This window comes from Felis catus, chromosome A3 (assembly GCF_018350175.1).
Source record: "Felis catus isolate Fca126 chromosome A3, F.catus_Fca126_mat1.0, whole genome shotgun sequence".
Classification (NCBI taxonomy): domain Eukaryota; kingdom Metazoa; phylum Chordata; class Mammalia; order Carnivora; family Felidae; genus Felis; species Felis catus.
Window position 1 is genome coordinate 99,589,492 of NC_058370.1, and position 13,671 is coordinate 99,603,162.

General features: G+C 44.2%; 1 protein-coding gene across 2 annotated transcripts in view; it reads left to right on the forward strand.

Annotated features, from left to right (window-relative positions):
- Positions 1 to 392: 392 nt before the first annotated feature.
- The window catches only part of KCMF1 (potassium channel modulatory factor 1), a 78,961-nt gene continuing 65,682 nt past the window's right edge, over positions 393 to 13,671 (forward strand). The window contains exons 1-2 of one of the 2 annotated variants that reach the window (XR_006595703.1): positions 393 to 1,253; positions 7,886 to 8,014. Coding sequence is in view for 1 of the 2 variants with exons in the window: in XM_023251819.2 (XP_023107587.1) it covers positions 1,238 to 1,253 (16 nt within the window). In the remaining variant the exon portion in view is untranslated. The remainder of the gene's footprint in view (positions 1,254 to 7,885; positions 8,015 to 13,671) is intronic. The other variant, XM_023251819.2, reaches the window with a different exon arrangement.

Here is a 13,671-nt window from a genome sequence, read left to right on the forward strand (position 1 = left end):
GTAGTTCACGGGCAAGGGAAAAAAGGAAAATACAAACACACCCTCCAACAGTTTTCCAAGCAGCGCATTCAGGGTGAGGCAAGGTGCTGGAACAAACTTTGCTCGGGTCCCGCCGGACACCCAAGCTGGCGGGCGCGGAGTCTTCAAAGAGATGGTTCCGGAGGAGCCTGCCTTGGAGCACAGCAGCGAAGTCCGGCCGCCTCCCGCGCCCACGCCGTCTCCCGACCGCGAGTCACCCGGCCTGGCAACACGCGACGACAACCGGAGGGCTGCCGCCTCTCCCTTCCGAGCTGCTGGTTTAAAAAGAAATACAAACACATGTCCCCAGGCAGCCCGCAGCCTCTCCTCGGGGCCTGGGCCCCAAGCTCGCTTCCCGGGTCGGCCGGACAGAAATGCGCCCGAGGGCCAGAGACCCTCGGGGCTGCAGCTCGTCGCCGGGCAGCGCCCGCCGCCCGCGGTCAGCCCAGCCCAGCCTAGCGGCGGAGGCGCACACAGCCCGGACCCGGGTAGGCCCCAGACGGAGCTGGGGCGGCCAGGCAGGCGGGCGCCTTACAGGCCACGCGGGCCGGCAGTACCGGCGAGCAGCGGGCGCCGGCGGCTGGGCATTTCCTCTTCCTCCCTACGCGCTGCGCGGCGGCGCGGCGGCGGCGGCGGCGGCCAGGCCAGGCCGAGGCCCGGCTCGGGCGCCCGACCGCGGCCTGCTGGCTAGCGCGGGCAGGCGCCGCGCCGCCCCCGCCACGACCGCCGGCCGCGGAGCCTCGGGGCAGCTGGGCCCGGCGCGGGCAGCGAGAGGCGGGGCCGGCGTGCGGGCGGCGGAAGGAGGCGGAGGAGGAGGAAGAGGAGGAGGAGGCGGCGGCCGGGAGCCGGGGGAGAGGGGCGGGGGGTGGGTCGGGGGAGGGGAGGAGCGGGATTTGCGGAGCGCGGCGCCGCAGCCGGGAGCCGGCGGGCCCGAGAGTGACCGAGTCACGGCGGGCGCCGGCGGAGCCGCGGCGTCGGACCCGCCTCCTGGAGGAGCTCAGCCCCGGCCAGGCCCGGCCCCATTCCCGCCCCGCGCCGCCTCCCCGCCGCCGCCGCCGCCGCCGCCGCCGCGGGAGCGCTCCCCTGCCCACCCCGCCCCCGCGGCCGAGCCCGGGAGTCGAGTGGGAGTCGGCCGGCCGGCGCGGGCAGCGCCGGGACCCCGCCGGGGACACTGCAGCCGGAGCCCGGGAGGGGCCGCGCCGCCACCGTCTGAACTAGGATGTCCCGACATGAAGGTGAGAGGAGCCCCCGCCCCCACCCCCACCGCCCGGGCCTCGGCCTACCCCGCCCGGGCCAGGCGCCGCGGAGGGCGGCCGGGAAGCGGAGGAGACTTCGGCCGAGCCCGAGCCGGGCCCGAGGCGCCGGGCCTGGGAGCGAGCGAGCGAGAGCGGAGAGCCGCGGCGCCGCCGCCGCCACCACGGCCGCGGCCCTGAGCTGGGCCTGGTGCCGGAGGCGGGGCGGCAGGGCCGGCCGGAGGGTTTGCACTGTCATGGGGCGGGGGAGGGGGAGGGGAGTCGGCGGGGCCCGTTACCGGCGGGAGCCGGGCCCTCGGGACTGATACCGGCCGCCGCGGCCCGCCCGGCCAGCCCCAGAGCCGCGGGCTCCGGCGCGGCCTAGCGCTCCCGCCGCCCCGGAAGGGCTCGGTGCGGCCGCCGAACGGGGCCCCAGGCGGCAGCAGGAGACACAGGAGCCCTCCGTGGACCCAGTAGGCGCGTCCGGTCGCCGGGAGACGACGGCGAGCGCCCCTGCCTGCGGGCGACCGCGGGGCGGGCGGGAAGGCTCTGCGGCCGGGGAACGGGAAGCCCCCGCCACCCGGAGCCCGCCCCGGCCTCGCGGCTAGGCCTCGGCGAGTCCCTGGGCTCGGGTAACCAAGTTCCCGGGGCGGATCCGGCCCGGCCGCGGCGAGTAAACTCCCTGCTGGATCACCCGGTCAGAGCGGGACTCGCTCCCGGCGGGCCGCGGGCCCCTCGCCTGGCGTGCACTACCCTACCTAACCAGGTTTTGGTAAATGACCGTGGTGTAGTCTGTTAGTGGTCAGGGGCGTTTTGGACTTGTTCTTCGGTCTAAAAGCATGATTGGGGTACAGTTGCAGATAAGCAGACAGCTCTAGCCCAGTCCCAGGGCACAAAGAGAAACATGTTTAGGACCGATGTGTAGGCATTGAGCCGGTAAAAAAATAAATAAATAAATAAATAAGTTAACTTCAATTTACTGCCATATGGTTTAGAAAAGGGGGAGGGGGTTGTGTTTTCTTTGTTTCGCTACCACAGGTCTTTAAGTAAATAAAAAAGTGTTAACATACTTGGCGAAAAGTTTATCCTGGTAAGGTTAATGCAAGATTGTAGAAGTGGCTTTCAAGTATTATGTACTCTTGCTTTTAAAATCCTGTATAGGTGATGTAGGAGTGGAGAAAGTTTAGTGAGTCAGATTAGTGTGTTTCACACCATTGGAAGGGTATTCTTAAGGTAATGCAGGCCTTAGAATTTTGAGGTCGAAAAACTTAGATGGATTAAAATTATATTTAGGGCAAGTTTCAGAATTTGCTCAACTGGGCTGTTGAGATTGACTTAAAGAACATTTTGTGTTCAAGGATTCTGTATTTTAAAAGGCTCAAACCTAATAGGAAATATACCGTCTTTTCTTCACTTATTGTGGGCAAGTGTAGGACATTGTAAGGCAATACGGGACTTAGGCTCATAGAAACTGTGTCCATTTTCCCAATTTTTCCTACTTAATGGGAATGTGTTCTCTATCTCTGTAATTTAAAAGAAGTTGTTACTAAAGCTACAACTAAATTTTAATTTGGGATGTTAAAGTTTATATTAGATGTAGCTGTGTGTACACTGACCACCTTTAAGACAAAATGAAACGGAGCATGGCCGCAGGCTCTCTTACTCTTAAGAACTGGGAGCATTAAAACTACAGAATCAGCAATGGAAGAATGGGTTTGAGACCCATTCTCCTGCTTCAGGAAAACATCCGGATAGTTCCATTCTAATTGGATGTTGTCCTGGGAAGATTCCTTTACCCCCAGTAATCTTTTAAAGTCCCACAGTGTGAACATTCTTGAATATAACACAAATTCTGTAATTTAAGCCCATTTCCCCCTATTTGATCCTGTGGAAAGGCATATGGTTTTGAAACTTACATTACCTTTTACTTACTTGAATACTACTGAACCTCAGCAAGTTAATAGCACACTTTTTCTGGTAACTTACACAATCCCAGATGTTTCTCAAAATGAAACATTGCTATATATAATCCCATTAGTTGAAAACTTATAGTACAATATTTGACAAGTGATTATCTTTTGAGGGGCTAGTTTATGGCCTAAGGCAGGAGTGGCAGTCTCATTAAGAATCACATTTAATTCATTAGATATGTTTTGTGGATTATTAGTTCAGGCTGCCATTATTTTCATCAGTAAAAATTTAATCAACAAATTTAGAGTTTGACACCCTTACTATTATAGTTCTTTTCTCACTTTTCTCTTTTTTGGGCAAGCAAATCTCATTTCTTTTAGCATTTCTTTAGTGGTATGATTTTTGAGTTCTTGTAATCTGTCCCACCTCCACATTCTCTGTGGTTCTTGTTTCCTTTTGCACTGTGACCCAGACTGGATGTAGTAGTCTGGTAAAACATATGAAATGTGCTGCCTGTATTGTTGTACTTGGATTGCGCTACCTTTTCAGTGCCTTCCGGATGCATGTAATTTGTTACTTTGTCTTTGTGCCCACCCTAATGAGTTGCATGATATATGTAATGATGTAACTTTGGACAACTCAGCCCCAAGATGGACATATGTCAAGCTGAGTCTCTACCTTGTGAAGCAGCGGACCACGTCTGAGAAAGGAGATGCAACCAGGAGCATAAAGAAATGTTCTAGCCAGGGGTCAGCATACTTTTTCTGTAAAAGGCCAGGTAGTAAATATTGTAGGCTTTGTTTGCTATAAGGTCTCTGTCATCTCTGCCATTGTAGTGCAAAAGCAGCTATAGACAACATGTAAATGAATAAGCACAGCAGTGTTCCAGTGAAAACTTTATTTTTGGATGCTGACATTTGAATTTTGTATAATTTTCATGTGTCGTAAAATATGGTTCTTTGTTTTACCACTTAAAAATGTAGAAACCATTCTTAACTTGCAGGCGTACAAACACAGGAGGTGGCTGAATTTGGCCCACTTTGACCTGTGGGGTATAATTTGCCTACTTCTTTTCTTACCTAGAGCTTTAGAGAGTTGATGGAACTCATAAAGGGCCCACTGTGCTTGGCATTCATTCCATCATTTCCTTTGGGTAATGGTAATGGGGAGTAACTGGTTTGGTCCATGGTTTGTACCTCAGTTTCCAGCCGCACCGTGGAGATTGGTAGAGAAGTAATTGTTCTTCAGGAGTGAAAAACAGGCTCCCCACCTTCCCAGACCATGTCTGAGTGGAGTCGGCAGTACTCTACATTAAGTCTCCTGCTTGCCCATTATGACTTTTCTAGCCAGAATTCCATTTTTGTGTCTTTTAATTCACTTTGTAACATTCTTGTCATCTTAACAAACTTTTTACATCAGTGCCCAGTCACTTTATGTTCACCATACCAACGCCATCTAGTTCCATGTTACACAGTGAAATCAGTCATCTTTTTTATTTGTAAGAGTATTTTTTTTAATGATTCACTACACACTTTCTTAAATATAGGTATGTTATTCAGAGCTTAAAATGCATTTAATAGCTTGGCAAATTAAAAACCTCAAATTACTCAGTGCTTATTAGATAAAATGAAATTATGAATGCTCTTGCATGAGTTTGAGCCTAGTTGATTCCCTGGAATTAGGAACACATTTATTGCCTTAAATCAGTCAACCTTTTTTCAGTTGCTACTATGTATAAGGCACTTTCCTAGGAACCAAGGAGTGTGGAGATGAATGAGACATGGCTCCTCACCTTGAGTCCGGTGGGAAGATAGATGCATGTGTATACAGCTTCTACAGCACAATGGGAGACCATAGGGAGATAAATGAATTGAGGACAAAATCATTATCAACTTTATTCCTAATGGGTTTTGCCCCACTTCAGAGAGGGAATCTTTTTCTTGAGCGCCTTCCTTTTTTGTGGGCTACTCTTGATTTTGGGAAAAAACGAGATTTCAAATAGAGTCCTTATCTTTACCGGATTTATATTTCCCCTAGCTTTTAGAAGACTTTCATATGTAAAAGTGAGAGCAAGTAGGTGAACAGGTAGGTGATCTTATTGTTACGTTTTTCTCAGAAGCATCTGATATTGTTTATTTTCAAACTGTGAAGTATAAAAGTATGTAGGCCATTAATCTAGCTTTTGAAAGTTGTACCATTTTTTGAAATTGTACTGCTCTTGTTAGTAGATTTACATTTCCTCGTCTCTAAAAATATTATCTGACCCTAAAAGCTCACATGCAGATGATCCCAGAGTGAAGTGCAAGAATTTTGTTTTCAGGATTTGGGGACTGCAAAAGCCAGGATTGGTAATTGGGCTTGTGATTGTAAGGTGATGACTTTTGCCTTCCTGTAAGTGAAGTAAATTGACTCCCACTGAAAAGATTTTGATTTTTGCTAACATGTCAGACCATTTATTTTACTTTAACTATGATTTGTTAAAAGATTATGACATTCTTAATTAAGGCTTTTTCAGTTCAATAGGTCATGAATTATATTTATTCTGATTATAAATAAAGGATAGATAAAAATGTAAATATTTTATTCCTGGGGTCTTTGATTTCATTTCATAAAAAGTTGATTTTGAAGCTCATTTGTCCCATATTTTTGGCATTTGTGTTTAAGTTAAAATGTCATTAAATACAACTTTCTTGTTTTAAATTAGAAATTTAATTTGGAAGAAACTCCTTTCAGTCTTAGAACTTGAAGAAATATTAGCGGCAATCTTGTTTAGAAGAAAAACTTTTTTATAATAGAAACTTAAGAAACTTCTGATGTGAAATGAACAAAACAAATCCCTTCGATTAGGCTTGCAAATCTTAAAAATGAAGAAATCCATGCACTTACAACTCATAATTTTAAAAACATCAGCTTTAGAGAATCTACCATATACATTTGCTGAGGCTTGTTTTTTGTTGTTGTTTTAAACTGGAGGCTCCAAAAGCTGTTTCTAGTGAAGGTTAAGGTGTGGTTGAATTATCCTAGAAATAGTGTGTCTTTTAATTACATTATAAATATTGCTGGGGAGCTATTTTCATGAGCATGAACTCAGGAAACATTTCCTACATTTTATGCTTGTAAAAGTTAAAAGTAAAACCCTGTTCATAATTAAAATCTTTTTTATTTTTATTTACTTATTTAAAATGTTTATTGATTTATTTTTGTATGTGAGAGACAAGGGAGAGCATGTGGGAGGGGCAGAAAGAGAGGAAGAGAGAATTCTAAGCAAACTCCGGGCTGTCCGTGCAGAGAGCCCAACTCAGTGCTCCATCTCACAAACCATGAGATTGTGATGTGAGCCAAAAGCAAGAGTTGGCCACTCTGCTGACTGAGCCACTCAAGCGTCCCTGTTTGGTTTTTTTTTGTTTGCTTGTTTTTGTTTTTGTTTTAGAGAGAGAGTGCAAGTGGAGAAGGAGAGAATCTTAAGCAGGCTCCACTCTTAGGGTGGAGCCTGACCAGGGCAGAGCCTGATGCAGGGCTCGATCCTATGACCCTGGGATCATGACCTGAGCCAAAATCAAGAGTCAGATGCTCAACCAATTGAGCCACCCAGGCACCCCTATGATTAAAATCTTTGTTTTTTGTTTTTTAAGTAAGTAATTTTTTTTTCTTTTAATGTTTGTTTAATTTTAAGAGGGAGAGACAGAGCACGAGCATGGGAGGGATAGAGAGAGGAAGACAGGATCCAAAGTAGGTGCTGTGCTGACAGCAGAGAGCCTGATGTGGGGCTTGAACTCACATACTGTGAGATCATGATCTGAGCTGAAGTGAGACCCTTAACTGACTGAGCCACTCAGGTGCCCCCCCCCCCCATAATTAAAATCTGTGTGAAAGATTAATTCCATATTAATTTTAGTGTTATGCTAGGAACCATGATGTTTTTCAGGTTTTGTTTTGTTTTTTTTTTAATGATAAGGTATGGTTTTTTCAATTGCTGAAGTTATTTATTAAATTGAGGAAAGAGCCGTTAAGAGGTATACAGATCAGAACTTTTTTAAAATGTGGTAACTTTGGGGCGCCTGGGTGGCTGAGTCGGTTAAGCATCCGACTCTTGGTTTTGGCTCAAGTCAGGTTCTCACACGGTTTGTGGGTTTGAGCCCTGCCTTGGGCTCTGTGCTGACAGTGCAGAGCCTGCTTGGGATTCTCTGTCTCTACCACTTTCTCTGCTCCTCCCCCCTCAAAATAAATAAACCTTAAAATAAAAAAATTAAAACGTGGTAACTTTTGTATTAGTCAATTGTCCTGATTCGTGTTGGAGTGGGGATAAGGCAGACAGTTCCCGAAGGGAACATACTACCTAGATTACATAGGAAGGAAGCGAGTGATCATGAAAAGAGAGGGTGTTCTTGGGATGGTAAGGATAGGAGGACAGGACAGTGCTGTCAGAGGAAAGTTAGACAAGGTGGGCATGAAGCTTGGAAATGATCTGTAGCCACAGGAAGTTAGAGACAGAAGACCACCTTTCATGCTGAGTACCAGGAGGTGAAAATTCATCATCCTGTGAAGCTAGCAATAGATGAATTTCCTTGTTAGGCACCTTCCAGGGTGCCATGCCTACTACCTGTCTCACCACTCTCCCACAGTGTTTGTTAATCGTGCTTTTAGTTGTCTTTCTGAATAGAAAGACAGTTCACGTACATGGGTCTATCCAGTTCATGTACATGGTCCATTTATTTCTTCCACAGCCACAGTGCCAACCAGCAGTCCAGCAGACCTTGCCAATGGCTGTAAGGAGTATCAGGGAGGAAGTATGAATGGATCCCAGCAAGTCCATCACTGCTGTTAGAAAAAAACAACTAAAATCACGAGAGTGGGTCAGTCAAGTCACCTTCAGCTAGGAGGGACAGACAATAAATGGGTGAAGCCTCTTGACATCATGATTAATTAGGTTTAGCATTATGTTCTACTGAGTTGTGTGGGTTTGTTCCCCCCCCCCCACTGGTTCTCAGTGCTAGTGTCATGAACTTCAGCTTTTTTTTTTTTCTGTTAAGAGGATTTTCATTAGGAGAGTCACTTTAGAGTGCTAACTTGAGGACCTATTAGAACAGTCACAGGCATAATCAGTTATAATTTATTTTTTGTTTTTGACTTTTGTTTCTTTTTGAGACTGTCACCCTCCCCTCCCACCTAGTAAAGTGGAGGGTCCCTCTAGTGGCACCCTTGCCTTATTCTCCAAGCATTTTTTTATGCTGTAATTGTTTGCTTGTGTGCCTCCCCAACAAGTTACCTGAAAGACAGGTATAGTGTTACACTTACCTTTACACCCTACCACCAAGCACAATGTCTGGACTGTCGGAGGCCAGACATTTGAACACTTGTGGATGATTGTTAGAGATGTTATTACTTGTCTAAAAAATGGTGAGACTAGAAACTGCTGTCTTCTGCTTTTATCTGGGAAGCTGGTTAAGAAGGAGGGAGATGGTAGGAAAGATTTGGAACTTTCATAAAAGTAAGAGGGGATGAATAAACTACGTAGAGTGAAAACTTAAAGGAAGCTGACTCCTGGGGGAATGACTTGGGATTAGACTCAGGTACTATTTTTTTGTTCTACTTCTGTCTCTGGTTTTGGATTAACTGGCTATGGGTTCTGAATATTAATTGCACCATGTGTGAGTTTTCTGATTCATTCATTCATTCATTCAGTGGGTATTTATGGACTTCCTACTTGAGTACTACTCAAAATCATCTCGAGAGCTTGCCGCAAGTTGTTGACCCTTGCTGCGGCATTGATAATATTCAGTGGGTTTGAAACACCTTTGGGAATTAAATGCTTTCCTGTTGCACAGGCTGTGGTTCTTTTACAATTTGCTGGAATTAGTCCTTAAAATTTATATCTTATGACAGGGTAATTAAATCATGTAAATACTTTAATGTTTTGACAATATTCATCCACCCCTCCTTTTTTGGGAGAGAGCATGATAGCAGGGGCGAGGGGCAAGGGAGTAAGGGAGAGTGAGAAAGTGAGAATCCTAAACAAGCTCCACACTCAGCACTGAGCCTGACATGGGGTTCGATGAACCCTGGTTCATGACCTGAGCCAAAATCAAGAGTTGGACACTCAACCAACTGAGCCACCCAGGCGCCCCTCTTTTTAAGCCTACTTTCATTTAAGTTTCTCAATTCTAATTCTGCCCAGCAGTACATTTCTTTCCTTAATATTGTCCTTAGACTGTGAACGTCTCAACACATATCTGCATATGTGAAAGTATGTTCAAGTAGATTATTCCTCATAGGTTTATAAATATCTTTGATGCTTAGAAAACAGCTCAAGGGATTAAATTTTAATTTTTGTATTCAGTATAGTTTGTGTGTGAAGGCCTAATGGTTATATAGCAACTGTTGGAGTAACTAGATGGTACTTGTTTTTATTATTTCTCCTCAACCGTTATTCTTCTTTGGTGTCTTCTATGGTTGTAGAGGTTTGGCAGTGCAAGGAAATGAGAATCTTTCTAAATTAGGAGTTAACGGCATCGCAGTAAAACAGGCAGGGATTATTTAAAGGAGTTGTTACAGATGTGTCTCTTCTGTAAGAATGACATGCTGAGAGCTGGGGGTGCTTGGGTATTGGGAACCAGGTAGTTTTCTAGTTTTCATAATCTGAGATCTTACATTTAGCCTGATTAACACTGCTAGGGACTCTGATACAGTAAATTGCAATTTGAAATTAACGTAAAATGTGCAGAGGAGGGAGTGATCTTCCCTTCCATAGGAAAAATGGTGATTAGCACCTGAAGTGACAGTGGGTAAGCATTTGACCCATGGTTTTCCTGACATTCCCTGTTAGGCGTATGATATCGCTTCATGTTCTTTCACTGCTCCATGTCATTTTCTACAAGCTTTTTAGAAGTGCAAGCCACATGTAATTTTATTTTTATTTTTTTAAGCCACATGTAATTTTTTTTTTTTTTTGAGAGAGAGAGAGAGAGAGGGAGAGAGAGCCACCGAGCACAAGTGGGGAGGGGCAGAGGGAGAGAGAGAAAGAGAAGAGAGAATCCTAAGTAGGCTCCATGGCTCATTCTTATGACTGGTGAGATCATGACCTGAGCCAAAATCAAGAGTCAAATGATTACCCAACTGAACCATCCAGGTGCCCCTAGGCACATGTAATTTTAAATTCTCTGGTAGCCACAGTAGCAAACTAAGGAGGTGAAATTAAATTTAAATAGTTTAATACTTTAACCTAGTATATCCAAGTTAACATTAATCAATCAAGATAAAATTATTATATTCTTTTTTTCTTACAAAGTTACAAAATTCTAGTATATATTTTACACTTAGCACACTTTAGTTCATATCATCTGAGAATCATCTTTAGACTTGTACATTAGGAGTCTGCTAATAGACCATATATAGTCTCTTTCCGTAGGTACGTTTTGATGTAGTATTGCCATCTGCTCAATGGTGAGTTCATTAACATTCTGGATTTTTGCTTCTTGAATTAATTTCCTAACAACCCAGATTTTACCTTTTTCACTTAAAATTTTTTTTAACCTACATTAGCAACATTTAACCATTACAATAGAAAACTATAAGCAGCTATAAATGTATATAAATTATAATCCCTCTGGGCCCTTCAGATTGGAAGAGTAAATAATGGCCTCAGGGTGATTTTAATGTGAGTTTGTGGGGTTATTTTAAGTCCTCCGTGATGACAAATGTAAAATTTATAAAAATTGTTACTAGTCCATTGCAGGTTCTATTATGGTGGAATCCGAAGATTGTTTGGGTTCTATCTGGTGAGGATAGACTTTTCATCATTTGAAGAAAGTGACATCCAGACTTGGTAATTTATTGTAGGTGTATTTCATTGTAATGAGATTGGGTCTCTAGTATCCATCTGGAAAAGGCCTTTGCCATCTAACAACAGAAAAACAGATGGTTATGACTCTTATTTAAAGCAATTTTAAGAAAATTGGGGCATTTGGCTGGCTCAGTAGAGCATGCAACTCTTAGGTTGTGAGTTCAAGCCTCACATTGAGCATTTTAAACCTATGTTACTTTAGGGGCGCCTGGGTGGCGCAGTCGGTTAAGCGTCCGACTTCAGCCAGGTCACGATCTCGCGGTCCGTGAGTTCGAGCCCCGCGTCAGGCTCTGGGCTGATGGCTCAGAGCCTGGAGCCTGTTTCCGATTCTGTGTCTCCCTCTCTCTCTGCCCCTCCCCCGTTCATGCTCTGTCTCTCTCTGTCCCAAAAATAAATAAATGTTGAAAAAAAAAATTTTTAACTTATGTTACTTTAAAAAAAAAAAGAATTTTAAAAAGTAGTTTTAAGAAAACGGATTATGGAGCTAATAGCCAGCCCATTGTCAAGGTTAGCCAGCCACTGGTGATTTCTCTTTTTTACCTGTTTGGTGTACTGTTTAGCCAGTTAGAACTAGATTTGCAAATAAAAATGGACTGTTTCAGAGATAGTCTGTTAAAAATTAAAGACCTAGTGTTTTTTTTCCTTCATTTCACTGAAGCAGCAGTTCCACAGAGCAGTGGGTTTTATGGTTCTGTTCTTTTTCAGTCCCCCTACAGCCAGATCTTTGAAACATCAGGAATTTATGGCTTTTTTTTCTTTAATAGTGTAAAAATACTAGTATTGTATGGCTTGGGTGCTCTCACCTAGTGTTTTTCAAAGGGTAATTTAGGACGTGCGCTATTAGCACCACCTGGGAACTTGGACAGAAATGCAGATTCTTGGACGCTGCCCTGGACCCACTGAATCAGAGTTTCTGGAGGTGGTGCCCAGGAGTTTGTGTTTTCATAAGCTTCTACCTGGACCCAGTTATGACCAAAAGCACTTATGTGTGAGATGGTTATCGCTGGTGACAGGGACACACAATGGGTGTGATACAATTTTTTTATGGTATGGTACCAGTCAAATAGAAATTCAATTGCTGACCTTGACTTTATTCTTCTTTTTTTTTTTTTAATTTTTTTTTTTTTTAGTGCTTTTATTTATTTTTGAGACAGAGAGAGACAGAGCATGAGCAGGGGAGGGGCAGAGAGAGAGGGAGACACAGAATCCAAAGCAGGCTCCAGGCTCTAGGCTCTGAGCTGTCAGCACAGAGCCCGTCGCGGGGCTTGAACTCACAGACCATGAGATCATGACCTGAGCTGAAGTCGGATGCTCAACTGACCCCCACCCAGGTGCCCCTTGACTTCATTCTTCTTGAACACTATGTTACTGTCACCTGAGGAGGTGAGAGAGAAGTGTGGCTCCCCACTCTAGACCAGTACTATAAATTTACTCAACACACATTTATTGAATTTATTGAACATATACTTGAGGCTTCAAGGATACCATAGTGAACAAAACAGAAAAGATTCCTGTCCCTGTTGCACTCACATTCTATTAGAAGGAATATATCAGGGGTATATGGTCTCTGAACCAAACCTGGCTGGTTGCTTGTTTTTGTTTGTTTGTTTAGGATTTTATTTTTAAGTAATCTCTGTACCCAACATGGAGCTTGAACTCACAATCCCAAGATCAGGAGTCACATGTTCTATCAACTGAGCCAATCAGATGCCCCTGTGATTTTTATTTTATTTTATTTTATTTTATTTTATTTTATTTTATTTTATTTTAGTTATTTATATTTATATTTAAATTCAAGTTAACATATAGTGTAGTATTGGTTTCAGGAGTAGAATTTAATTGGCTGCTGGTTTTTATAAATAAAGTTTTATTGGAACATAGCTGCATCTGCTCATTTACATATTGTCTAAGTTCTTTTTATATTGTAAGGGTTGAGTTGAGCAATTGTGACAGAAATAGTTGAAAATATTTGCTACTTAGCTATTTACAGAAAAAGCTTGTGGGTCCCTGGGGTAGACCATAAAAGAATAAATATGTGATATGTAAGAAAGTGTTAGGAGTTGACAGGTGTTATGAAAAACCATTCAGTGGGTTAAGGGAATAGAGAGTGGGGGCCTACTTTAGATACTGTAGTCAGGGAGGGCCTTCTTGAAGATGGGACATTAAAAGAAAAAATTGAATTACGTGAAGTATATTTAAAGAAGGAAGGATATGGCTGAGGGCATAGCAAGTGCAGAGGTACTGAAACTTGGAATGTTTTGGGAACAGCGTCAAGGCCACTGTGACTGGAAGACTGTGATTGAGGGGGGAAAGGGACAGGAAAGTGCCATAGCCAGGGCCAGATCCTGAAGACCCTTGTATTGTGGGCTGTAGTAAAGACTGTTTCCCTGTGAGTACATCGAGAACAACGTTTGCAGAGCCCTTCTATAGAGAGCGGTTTTTTTGCCTAAACAAATGGCAAAGGCTGGAAATTAAATACCTGGTGTTACAATGCATTCCAACATCTCTAAGAAACATTTCTTTATAAACTTTCCCTTACACTCTTTACTCTTAAGCTTCGTGGTCCTCAGCCCCCATGTATCTATGTATTCTATGTAGCTAATGTTTCTTGTACATTAGAAATAGAGGGGTTTGGTAGAGATCAGATATTTCCATGGTTTGAATGTAAAA